The 13,284-nt window shown below is 39.5% G+C and overlaps 1 protein-coding gene and 1 pseudogene across 8 annotated transcripts in view; one reads left to right on the forward strand and one right to left on the reverse strand.

Annotated features, from left to right (window-relative positions):
• Lvrn (laeverin) overlaps window positions 1-13,284 on the forward strand; it is a 109,043-nt gene that overhangs the window by 89,856 nt on the left and 5,903 nt on the right. For 6 of the 8 annotated variants that reach the window (XR_005496111.2, XM_063277658.1, XM_063277656.1 and 3 more), the window contains 6 exons: window positions 753-808; window positions 3,593-3,746; window positions 4,971-5,065; window positions 8,713-8,820; window positions 9,596-9,766; window positions 9,960-10,097. Coding sequence is in view for 6 of the 8 variants with exons in the window: in XM_063277658.1 (XP_063133728.1) it covers window positions 753-808; window positions 3,593-3,746; window positions 4,971-5,065; window positions 8,713-8,820; window positions 9,596-9,766; window positions 9,960-10,097 (722 nt within the window). In the remaining 2 variants the exon portion in view is untranslated. Of the gene's footprint in view, window positions 1-752; window positions 809-3,592; window positions 3,747-4,970; window positions 5,066-8,712; window positions 8,821-9,595; window positions 9,767-9,959; window positions 10,098-13,284 lie in introns of those variants that run through there. The other 2 variants (XM_063277657.1, XR_005496112.2) reach the window with 2 other exon arrangements.
• Window positions 5,487-6,769, reverse strand: LOC134482940 (glyceraldehyde-3-phosphate dehydrogenase-like; annotated as a pseudogene).

The raw sequence follows: 13,284 nt of genomic DNA on the forward strand, positions 1-13,284 counted from the left end.
AGTTGGTCTTACCTGTGGTCCTGAGGCTCAAGTTGCTCGTGGGGGGCTGCTTTTGAGCTCTCTGTGAGGGCACCAACCAGGAGGGCCTGGGCTGCCTTTTCCCGGAGCCCCCATGCACTGGGGTCCCAGATGGCATTAGGTGTTTTCCTCTTGAGTCAGAAATGTGGGCAGAGTGTAGTCTCTTCTGGCTTCCCAGGCATGTCTGCCCCTCTGTAGGTTTCGCTTTCCCTCCCACAGGATTTGGGTGCAGGGAGCTTTTGATCTGGTCCCTTCAGATCCCGGCAGTGTCTAGACCGCAAGGGACCTGCCACTTGAGTGCCCATTTAAAATAATCTTAGTAAGTAATGATATTAATAATAAATATTACAAAAATAGTGCTATATAAAATTTATTTCCTTTCTGCTATGACAAAATTTTCCTGAAAATCAGTAAGATATTATATTGCAGTAGCATTCGCTATATACATTCTCCTTCGGAGAAGCTTTTAAACCTCAGTTGAGAACTATGTTTTTTAACATGGTATGTTTTAGGGGAGTGTCTTAGTAAACTGTCTGCCATGATTAAGATTATAATTGATATCAGAAGGATCTGTTATCAAAAGCACACATTATGGGTAGTTCTTAGTAGCCACTATTTCTCTACTTATGAGACAAATTTCTTAGGAAGGGATTTTTAGGCTATGATGATCTTGAAGTTGTCCTTTCGCAAATGTCTTCCCCTTTTCTTGAGCATGTTTGGGTTTCTTTCTGCAGGCCATTCCTGTCATTAACAGGCTGCAGCTGGTCAGCGATGCTTTTGCCTTGTCTAAGTAAGTGTCTTTTCTACTCTCACTGTTACAGGGGAGGTCTTGAGAACTTTATAAAAGTCACATCCTTGTGGCTATGAAATTGATTCTTTACCATGCAAAGGCCTTAACTGATTAAGATTAGATCAAAAGAGGGAAATGGTTGTTTAAACCTGTAACTCAGCTCTTGGGAGTCCGAGGCAGGGGCATTGCTGTGAGACCGCAAGACAGAAATCAAAACAAACAACAAAACAAGATTAGGGACAAATTTTATACTCTTAGAGAAATTTTATAGCATAAATTGTCATTGCATAGATGTAAACTAAAATCTGAGATTTTGAAGTTACTCAAAGGTGATGGCTAACAGTAAGGATATCTGCATTATGTTTTGATACACTGCAGAATTATAAATTCTATATGTATGTACTAGACTAGTATAAGCCATGCCACTAAAACTAGAAATATCATAGCACAGAATGGGCCTTGTTGGGCATCAATGGGAGGAGAGATCCTTGGTCCTGGGAAGGCTCAGTGCCCCAGAATAGGGGAATCCCAGAGTGGGGAGGTGGGAGGGAATGGGTGGGTGGGTGGAAGAGCACCCTCATGGAAGCAAGGGGTGGGGGGATGTGATAGGGTGTTCTGGAGGGAAAACCCAGAAAGAGGATAACATTTGAAATGTAAATAAAGAAAATATCCAATAAAAGAAAAGAAAAAAAGAATAAATCCATTGTGCTAGCCATTGGGCCACAGAGCCCACCTATCAGCATAAGCCTTCACAAGTATCATATGCTAGGATATCCGGCTAAATAAATATCATTTGCATAAAGAGGTATAATACAGAAAATATAATTTGTAATTTATAAACTGAATCAACTTAAATTTACAGTCATTATAATCTCTTTTGTTATAAAGGCTGGTATGATTAAGAGTTCAAAGATGGGAGATTATGAGCTATATAGGGAAATCTTGTCTCAAAAACTGAAATAAAAACAAGCAAAAGAATATAAAAAAACTAGAAATATAATTATATTTTCAGGATTTAAGTTTTCAGGCAGTAAAATTAAAGAATATATATATGTATATATATATTTGTATGCATATACATGTATATACACATATATGCATATATAGTATATATATAAATATATAATTACCTAGTGTGCCCAGAGTTATGCCTGATATGTATTGAGTATGACTTGGATGTGGCTGTCCATATCCTCTGAAAACTATTCTTTTAGCTTCTTGACGCTTTGACACAAACACTTGATTTTCTGGCTTTACTTCCTCCTGACACTGTGAGCATTCTTAAGCACAGTCATGTTTGTGTTTCCTTCCTTCCTTTGTGTGACTCAGTCCATCTTATAACTTAAGTGATTGTTTTAGGAACAAGGCTCAGTAAGATGCTAAGGGGCTAAAATGGAAGATGCTCAGTTCTGTTCTAAATGGGCCCTGTGCCCTCTTTTCTCCCGTGCCTTGTATTTATCCTGTAGTCATTTTGTTATCTTAACCACCAAATTTTATTTTTGTCTCTAAATGTCCCATGTTATTAATTAATTAGTCAATCAATCTCTATGTGCATCTTCATTTTGGTATATTTGTCGCTGTCTCTCTCTCTCTCTGTGTGTGTGCGTGTGTGTGTGCGTGTGTGTGTGCGTGTGTGTGTGTGTGCGTGTGTGTGTGTGCGTGTGTGTGTGCATGTGTGTGTGTGTGACGTATATCCCTATTCTCCCCATTGCCAAAACTTGAAAGCCCAGTGGCATCCTTATTACCCTGTCTCATGCTTGGCCCTCATCATGTCATATCTCTTTGTCCTTGGTAGTTAATAGCTTCTGAGTCCCTACCTTCCCAATTCTACTACTTACATACTCCACCACTTCTGTCATCTCTCTGCTGGCCTTTTGCCTTAGCCTTTAGCCTTTAGTTCCTTGAGTTCCAGTAAGACTTTAGCATGGTAACCGTACAAGTTCTAGATATCAACTCTCTCACATTATTTTGGGTGCTTTAAAAATAGATTTACTTCCCAAGAAATCTAAACTTCTCTATTTTGATTTGCAATGATCTCTTTGGGTTCAAACCTGATCCATTCTCTTTGTCTCTCACTAGACCCAGAATGACCTGATCCACTAGCCTCACCTCTCACTAGACACAGAATGTCCTGCTTGTTGGCTTTGCCAGCCCATCACAGTGCTCCCCAGTGTTCCCCCTTTGTCCTGTGCTGCCCTCTCTTTCTTTTCCATCATACATGGCTATTATTGCTCTTCTTAAGGTTTTTTTTCCCCTTGAGGCTTTCTCTGACTTCTCCTGTCCCCCTGGTGTTTTTGCTTTGGGAACTTTATTATCGTAGTCATTATACTTTATGAGACGCCCTCCTCAACTTCCTAGGTGCCAGCTGGACTCTGCACTGAGGGCCTTAGCTGTAGACAACTGCAAAGTCACACACTGGCTTCTCTGTCCACCAGCAGCTGGCAGAGCATTAGGCTGAAAATGCTAATGATTGATGCCTGCTGGATGGAATTTATATTGTTGTAAGAACCATCATAATCATATTCTGTCACTCAGCATTTGGCCTGGGCTTTCTACAGTTTCTCATGCCTGAATGAACCAAATGGACGTGGAAGCCTTGCAGCATTGGTTGAGTTCTCTGTTAGAACTATGATGGGACCATTACTACCCTTCTGCTTGGGTTGTTTTCACATTTGGTTGAAGTTAGACATTGAGAAACAGAGCAGATACGGAAAGAGAGAAAAATCTTTCAGCAGGTCAAGGTTTTTTGAGTGTATGTGTGTGTGTTTTTTTTTAACCAAACAGAAACAATTACATCGAGATTGAGACTGCACTTGATTTGACCAAGTACATTGCCAAAGAAGATGAAATCCTAGTGTGGTTTGAAGTCTTGGTGAACTTGATAAACAGGGAAGTTGTTTATGATGTGAAGAACTATTATTTATACCCATTATTGAAGGTGATTTCGTGCTTGGTTATGTGGCTTTTAAATCCATTCTTCTTTCCTCTTTCTATGTTCTGGCCAGCATCTGTGGGACAGGCCTTTCCAAAGGCAATGTTCTATTCATTCCAGATGTTTGGTGATTTATTTCTTTGTAACTATAACTGATTATTCTTAGATGGAAACACATTAGCCATAGACCTGGTCTTGGAGTTGAGTAAGGGAGAAGATTGTCAGAGTTTTTCATTCCTGGTGAACTTAGAATATATCTGAACAAGACAAAACAAAACAAAAAATCTCCATGGGGGGTATAAATGACATTTCTTTTATAGAAAAGTAGTATTTATTAGGAACAACTTCTCAAATTTATTTGTAGGCAAGAAATCAGTGTCTTACCAATCCCATGTGCATTAATGTTACCTAATGTTCAGGTCTATGAGATCAGCAATTTCAACCTGGGAAATACATTCCAGAAAAAGTAAAAGTTTCAAAGCTGCTGTGGTTGTCAAGAAGATAAAGATGGAAATTAGCATTTATGAATGAAACAGTGACATGTCATCTTCAATGAGGGAAAATAAAAGGGAAAATTCCCATCAGTAGAATTGAATAGGATTTGGACTAAAGATGTCAGAGTAAGACATTTAGCAACCCTTTGGTCAGTCAAGGTCCACAAGTAGACCTGAGAGTGATGACTGCCAATGAGTTTCCAGGTCACTCTGAGGGTGCTGTTGTAAACACCTCAGAGTCCAGGCCCTCTTTTTTTCTATTATCCAAAGTAATGTGGGAAGCTTCAGTGGATGCTGGGAAGCTGACTTCCAGGAGGGTTGCTAGCTGCTGGTGACTATTTTTGGCCAAGTCTGTACAAACTGACAGTTGTACTGACTCAGAGAGTTTCAGTGAAGCGATAGCATCTAGTTGGTTCTTAGTAAGGTTAATGAATGCCTGATTTTGTAGCCTCATATTTACCAGTTGATACATTTGGAGAACAAATAACAGTAATTGTTAATCTGTGCCAGGCTCTATACATACCTCACATTCACACTCACTGGTATAGTTACAAACTGCTTCATGTGTGAGGCAGTAGCCTGGAGAAGTTTAAAAATAAATAAGTATATTTAGTAACAAAGACCAGGTCTAAAAAAGTGTCATATCTCTATAATATCTTTCAGATAAATAATAATACACTGGGATTCCATATTGTGTGCCAGAACTAATAGTAACCTTTTTTTGTGTGGTTTATAGAAGTATTTCCTGAAGAGACTTAACTCAATATGGACTATTTATTCAGCTATAATTCGAGAAAATATGGCATCATTACAAGACAATTTTTTATCTCTGTAAGTATTTTTAAGCGGTCATAACTGAATAAAACAACAGTAGATTGACTTCCATATTTGTGAAGAGAATCTTTTTTTAATAGCTAAAATCTTAGTACCGACTACTGAGAGAGTTTATATGCTATTTTAGAATAATTCCAGCCTTGGTAAACTATGTGTGTCCTTAGAGGAAGCAATAGCTTGTGATATTAATCTGCAGTGCACATGTGTGTGCACATATAAGATACCTTATCTGAGGGGTCATTTTCTTATGACCAGCATTACTATAATATCACAATGGATTAATACTCAAGGGAGAAGTGAATGATGTATTTTTGTTCTTACCAAAAAGCCTCCTGCTGGATAGGAATTTTTCTTGCCATTTATAAGGTCATATTTCTAGGTAGGGCTAGAGACAACTCTTATCCCATTTTTTGTGGATGCAACAAACTTTATTGATGGTATTCAAGAGAGTAGGTAGAGCTCCCTAGGCCCCTCCTGCTATTATGGAGGTCTGGGATGGAAATTGTAAAGGATGCTCAGTTTTGAGGGTTAAGTTGTGATGGGGACTCCTTAGCAACCAAGGGCCTCTCTCTTGCTCTCAGTATCCTTGCGAGGGAGATGGTCCAGGAGGAGATACTCCTTGGAGGGCCATGTAGGCCATGAGGTCCATCATCCTGTTGCTGTAGCCATATTCATTGTCACACCAGGAAAAGAGCTTTACAAAGTTGTCATTGAGAGCAATACCAGCCTCAGCATCAAAAAGGTGGAAGAGGGGGAGTTGCTGTTGAAGTTGCAAGAGACAACCTGGTCCTTAGTATAGCCCAGGATGCCCTTAAGTGGGCCCTCAGATGCCTGCTTCACCACCTTCTTAATGTCATCATACTTGGCAGGTTTCTCCAGGAGACATTTCAGATCTACAGTGCATACATTGGGGGTAGGAACACAGAAGGCCATGCTAGTGAGCTTCCCGTTCAGCTCTGGGATGACCTTGCCCACAGCCTTGGCAGCACCAGTGGATGCAGGGATGATGTTCTGGGCTGCCCCACAGCCATCACGCCACAGCTTTCCAGAGGGGCCATCCAAAATCTTCTGAGTAGCTGTGATGGCATGGACTGTGGTCCTGAGCCCTTCCACAATGCCAAAGTTGCCATGGATGACCTTGGCCAGGGGTGCTAAGCAGTTGATGGTGCAGGATGCATTACTATCTTGAGAGAGTTTTCATATTTCTTGTGGTTCACACCCATCACAAATATGGGAGCATTAGCTGAAGGGGCAGAGATGATGGCCCTTTTGGCCCTACCCTTCAAGTGGGCCCTGACCTTCTCCATGGCAGTGAAGACACCAGGAGACTCCATGACATACTCAGCACCAGCATCACCCCATTTGATGTAAGCAGGATCTCAATCCTGGAAGAGGGTGATGGGCTTCCTCTTAATGACAAGCTTCCTAGTCTCAGTCTTGACTGTGCCATTGAATTTGCCAGGGGTAGAGTCATACTGGAACATGTAGACCATGTAGTTGAGGTCAATGAAGGGATCATTGATGGCAACAACTCCACTTTGCCAGATGCCAAGCAGAAGGCAGTCCTGGAAATCAGGTGCCCAATACGACCAAATCCATTCACACCAACTTTCACCATCTTGTCCCACAGGATGAGGCTGGCACTGCATGAGAAGATGCAGCTGTCTCTGGATTAAGGAGGAGCAGAGAGCTCTTATCCCACTTTTTTGGCTAAAACTCATATATCAGAGTAGATTTAAAAGATTCAAATAAAAAATTTATAAAAATATACGTTTTACCAGGAAGAAACAACATTCTTAATGGATGAGCATCAAAGCCCTGTTACCTTCACCCCTCTCTCCTTCGTATGATATAATACCTTAAATTACAGATAGACAATTGTAATACTTCTACTTCCTTCATCCATCAATACAAAATTAATGTGTTACTGGGGACACAAAGAATGAAGGTTAAGGGATGGGGTCCATTCAGACTCCTCATTTCTAACTGGTTACTTCACATTTCTCTATTTATTGTTAGCAAGAATTGTACGATTATGTAAATAGGAACTAGGTTGACAATAATACTGTTCAATTACTTACATATGATCATGTTTAATTGCTATAAATGACTATCCTAGAGGGAGCAAATACTTTTTCATGGTGGCTTAGGAAGAAGCTGAAAGGAAGCATGAGTCTGTGGTACCTCTGTTATGTTTGTGTATATATGTTGGAAGTCTAGATTTGGAGGTTGGTGGTAGCCACCATCTATAGCTACAACTTCTAGAAACATTAAAATTCAATCAACCAAACCAAACAAGAAATAAAAATACACACAAATATGATCATTTTTACTCAGTTGTAGTACCCTGCTGAGGCAGTAGAAGTTAGTGCCATAGTCTACAACTAGAAGTCTATCTAGGGGGCTGGAGAGATGGCTCAGTGGTTAAGAGCACTGACTGCTCTTCCAGAGGTCCTGAGTTCAATTCCCAGTAACCACATGCTGGCTTATAACCATCTGTAATGGCATCTGATGCCCTCTTCTGGTGTGTCTGAAAATAGCTACAGTGTACTCCCATACATAAAATAAAAACTTAAAAAAAAAAAGAAGTCTATCTAGAACTGGATTGGCAAGTAAATAGTGTGTCAGAGGTAAATTGTGTGATTGGACAGGTGAGCACAAATGCACTCAACGAGGCAGCACACATATTAACCAGATACATTCTAGGCTCTCCTAAAGCAGAGTGAAAAAGCTTTCATTTGGTAACACCCTGGGCCAGGCAGAATTTCACAGAATCCCATCTTTTTGCAGCTAGCCCAAGTTTGAGTTGGGTGGAGAGAGGGAGTGAACTCATAAACAAATATCTAAGAGGATCTGTCAGGGGACCTCCACCCACACACATCCCAAATCTGCTCATCACCAAGTCCAGGCCACACTGCTTGGAAACTAGAGGGTGGAACAAAAGAGTGTTGACTCTGATATTTTCTAACAACTTGAAAATCAGTCTGGCTTCTTTCGCCCAGACCCCAAACTTGATGACTTTAGCAAGACACACAACAAAGCGGGACGTCCTTGGGTTCATTGTTGTTCAGAGCCTTTCTTTGACCTTGATTTGAACAGTAATGCAGACCCTTGCTTAGCTATAAAAATAAAACAAACCCTTCTGTCTTTGGACACACACAGTAATTGATAGAGGAGGGTTTGGATGCTTAGCAAGGGAAAACAAATTGCATAGGAGGGAGAAAATCTTTTCTTGAATAGAGAAAGCATGCTATTTTTCAGCATATTAGATCAGATACCCCACAGATATTTCTAATCCATAATAGAATTTTTGTAAAAGAGGGAGAAAGTAAATTGACAACAGATGTATAGTATATGTGCACTCATGTGTCTTTAAGGTTGATGAATGATGGGAATAATTTATTTCTAATTTTATAAAAAAAATACTATTTTTAGGAACTTGCTGGTGCCCAAGGACCTCTCTGAAAATGCTTTTCTGAATTGTTAATATGTTTGTCATCATAAAAACTATTTTTAAAAAGAAAACTGATGGTACTAGGGGATATTTTAAAATTCTCATTGTTTTGTGAAACACATTCTTGGAAGCAGAATAAATGAAGGTGATAATTCAAAGTTAACCACTTCGCTTTGACTTTTCCTTCAAGACTACCACTGAAAAAGTTTTTTGAAACTGCCTGTTGGTTGGGTCTTGAAGACTGTCTCCAGCTGTCCAGAGAGCTCTTCAGAAAATGGATGGCTCATCCAGAGACTGCGTAAGAGCTTCATTGTAGCTCTCTTTGCCCAACTCCTGTGTCAAAGCCTGTAGTTTCTCATCCTTGGCGGTGTTCTGATAGTTGAGAGGGATTATTTCTGCTCTCACTCCGTTGAGCTCCTCAATTTCTTTTCGGATTATCTAAGTCAGTTCTGGGCGTGACAAGAGATTAGAACTCATTGAGATCACAGCCTTTGGCCACCATCGTGTTTTCTCACTAAGCACTTACAGATTGCATGGTCTGTGCTTGTATTATATCTTAGTAGATTGCCCTTTAGGATTGCCTTGCTAATGTTATAGCTACGAATATATAGATTTTTTTTCTCTCCCTTTCTATATAAATTTTGTTTCTCCAACAAGAATGTTTAAGCAGGGTGGGAGGGTGGGAGTGGGGTGGACGGACAGGAAGCCTCCCACCCCATCTGAGTTTTCAGTCTCATTAACTGCTGAGACTTTGGTGTTTGGGACTTCATTGCCTTTCCTTTACCACCTCAGATGAACTCTAAGGAAATGTGATAGAAGCACAAGACCAAACCACCTTATTGATGGATGCTATGATGTTTATAAATTAGTTCCTTGAAAACTCAGCCAAATGGATGAGTCTCAGCATGAAGCTAATGATGGCTCCCTTACTCGCTTCTTTAGATTTCTCCCTTCTATCTTTATAGCTCAGCTATCAAGTGATACTACTAGATTTATGCCTCTGAGTATGATTCCTTGGATAACTGTGTTTCTGAACTACCACAGGGAATGCCTTTTCCTCTTGTGCCTTTCAGAATACCTCCTCAGATCGAAAAGGTGGTTTTATGCAATGCCATTGCTCTGGGGAGCAATAAGGACTGGGACTTTTTGTTTAATCTTTACATCAATAAAACCGAGGAGCAGGAGGACTTGTTCCATCTTGTCCATGCAATGGGCTGTAGTAAAGATCCGAGGACACTTAACAGGTGAGATGATCAACTTACCTTGGACATTCTTGGTGGTCAAACATAATCCATATCTAAAGGGAGAGAGAAAAAAAATAAGAAACAAACATATCTGTGCAATGACTTAGAACCACGAGCTTTTAAAATTCCATGCAAATTTAACTTTTCCTAGGATTCTAAAGCTTATTTTTGTTTTACAACTGGACTCTCATAGATTTATGGAGTATGACATCACTGTGTTTCCCTCCCGTTTTAACGAAACAAATTTAATAGAGGTTGTAGCAGAATCTGAAGTTGGCCGGTACGTTGCAAAGGACTTTCTAATCAACAATTGGGTAGCTGTGTATGAAAGGTAAGAAGGGGCCCAGGACCTCACTTTTCTTTTTTTCTTTTATTTTATTGGATATTTTATTTATTTACATATCAAATGTTATCTCCTTTCCCAGTTTCCCCTCTGGGTTCCCTATCCCCTCTTCTCACCCCCTAGGACCTCACTTTCATTTAACTCACTAATTATCTTTATTTCCTATTTTTACCAGAGCATATAACTTGGATAGTTTCTATTGTTTGATAATTTCAAACAAGGGTCTGATGTTTTTTGATCAAGCCCATCCCCCATTTCCTCCTCCTCTGTTACACACACACACACACACACACACACACACACACACACACACACACACAAATTCCCTCTCAATTTCATAGGTTCTTTTTCTTTTGTAACTCACTGAGTCCACTTAGTGCTGCTGATATGGTGCATGTATGTAGGCCTTCGTACAAAGGGGAAACAGTGCAGGAGCCATAAGCTATCAAGTCAAAAGCCCAGTGCTGCGTATGGGTTCTCTCCTTTCAAAGTGTTGGTCAGTGGACTCCAATAGGTACCCTAAACATTTTAGGTTATTGCCACTGTGTATGGTCCCCTAGGAATTCACCTTCAGCCTATGTCAGAAGAGTTCTTTCACTCACTGAAAAACTGATGACCTTTCCTGCAGTTTGTCTCACCACTAACTAGAAAACATCCAAGACCACTTACCCTTAATTTTGGCTTCCTGTATGAAAATGGATTGCATATACTATTATCTATCTCAGTTGCCTAATTATGTCCATCAAGAAGTTTCTCTTAAGGAACATTAAATTGAGTAAGTCATAATTTTGGTATGGAAATACCCCATCCATTCATGTGTTTCATGAAGCCTATCACCAAGGCTTTAACAAACACTTGTTTTAAAAACAGAATTTTTAAACATTCAATTTTACCAATGAACACTCAGGAGTGGAATGGTAGTGTGAAAATCTGCTAGCTCAGAGAGGCAGAGAAAACGCCCAGCTGACCTTACTCCACTGATTTCACAGAAGAAAATGCTCCTTCTCCACGCAGTCTCAAAGTCCCTCCTTTCTGTTTACTTATGTATATTCCCCATCAGTTGGTTACTTGCTCTGCCTCTTGACTAGGGTTGATATGATATGTAAGATGTTATATATAATATATATTCGTAATGAATTCCTAATTTGAACACACATACATATACACATATACGTATTATATATATGCATACATATGTATACACACACACACACACACACACACACACACACACACGCACGCATAAACACATATATTCTTCCTTAGCGTAGATGAGGTTCTGGGTTCAGTCACCACCACCACCAATTGATAAATAATTAAATAATAAACACAGAGTCCCCAAGGACCAGTCATGATTGGTCTGAGAATGCACCTTGTCACCCATGCCTGCCATAGTCTGCACTCCTTCTGACAAACAACTGGGTGCTGAGGAAGGCAAAGGATCACAGATATCTCCAAGGCTACGTGTTCAGTAACATCTGGCCACTGTGCACTTAAACCACTTATAGATGTTAAGGACAGTATGCATTGTCATGGTTCATAGTGAGCTTGTGCCTCTCACCCCTAGTACAATCCACGCAGCCAAATGAGCTTGAACAACTGACTCTAAGACTTGGCAGAGTGGCTACTAAGCACGTCAACTCCAAAGCACACCTGCCCCTTGAAAACTGGTAAAAGAAAGTCTCTACCTTTTACTGGTTTCCCAAATAACTCTAAGTTTAACAGGAGCCCAGTTCATACTGTCTTTAAAATTATATATAGCCGAATTGAGTGTGGTACCTCACACTCAATTGTGTGAGTTGTGATCCCAGCCCTTGGTAGACTGAAGCAGGAAGATTGCCATGACTTCACAGTAAACCTGAGCTACATAATGAATTCCAAGCCAGTCTGGGCTACAATGTAAGACCCTGACGAACTGACAAACAGGCAAAATCAAACCCATAACCTTGCTTAATTTGATAGCCACTAACTAACATGTAGATGTTTACACTTCCATTAATCAACATTTTCAAAAATTAAAATCCAGTTTGCCAGTTCTATTATCCCTGTTTGAAGAGTCCAATGTAACTAGAAGCTGCCCTATTTGAACAGCCCAGCTAAAGACCATCTTCATCAGGATACAGAAGTTAATGGGCAACACTGATGGATCTAAACTAGTCCCTTGATTAATTTGTTGACTCCTGCAAAGCTCACGTGGGAATTCAAACTTCAAAATTGCTTTAAACAACTCACTAATCCCAGAAATAAATACATGGTGTCACCTGGGCGTTGGAGAGCACTCTTGTCTTGCTGTGATGCCTGACTCACGTGGGCACCTCCTTAATCAGTGGAAGCCTCTAGACTGGAAAGTACAGCATGAGAGCGTGTTTCTATCAGAACAGATTTCTCACTTCAAAATTAAGGAACTGTTGGTTCAGTCATTCTGACACATGTGTCATAGTGATGTTGAGTGTAAGAAAAATTAGGTGCAAGCCAAAGGCACACAATGATATTTTTCCAATACTTGTGCAATTTTTCTCTGCTCTGAATCTGTCTCCTACCTCGAGGGCCTTAATAATGAAAAAGATTGCTTTTAATGTAAAAGGCCTACATGCATAAGTTTTATTCCTCACAAGAATTTTTCTTGCCTTTAGAGAATAGAAAAGTATTGGCAACTTCCTAGTAAGACTTAAATTCTACTCTCTAAAGTGTTGATTACTTCACGATTGATTTAATTAACCAATGTAAGTAATTAAATAAAACATATAAAGAATTCCTTAAAAAAACAAGAGCAACAACAGCAACAAAAAAACAAAAAAAACTTCTAAATGAGGCTCATTATCTCCATGAAGTTTGTAGAATTGTAAGTGCATAAACTTTTAATGCATGGCTTCCTTACTTTTATATTTTATTCATAAAATATGTTATATTTATGGTAAATAGAATTAGTTTACTTCTTTTGCACAGTCTACTACAAAGCATATTGTATACTCAATTAAATTTGTTTTACAAATTGAACACATTTGTTTCTAGTGTTTAATTTATATTGGAAGTCTTATTCAATTTTGCTAATGGTTTTTCTGAATAAACAATACAATTATGAATTGTTGAAAGCTGAAGTTCAAATTAATGATGAAAACATATACACTTAAATGGCAAAGGAATGCACTCTTAGGTCTTTATATATCAGAATATC

The sequence above is a fragment of the Rattus norvegicus genome, chromosome 18 (genome assembly GCF_036323735.1).
Source record: "Rattus norvegicus strain BN/NHsdMcwi chromosome 18, GRCr8, whole genome shotgun sequence".
Taxonomy (NCBI): domain Eukaryota; kingdom Metazoa; phylum Chordata; class Mammalia; order Rodentia; family Muridae; genus Rattus; species Rattus norvegicus.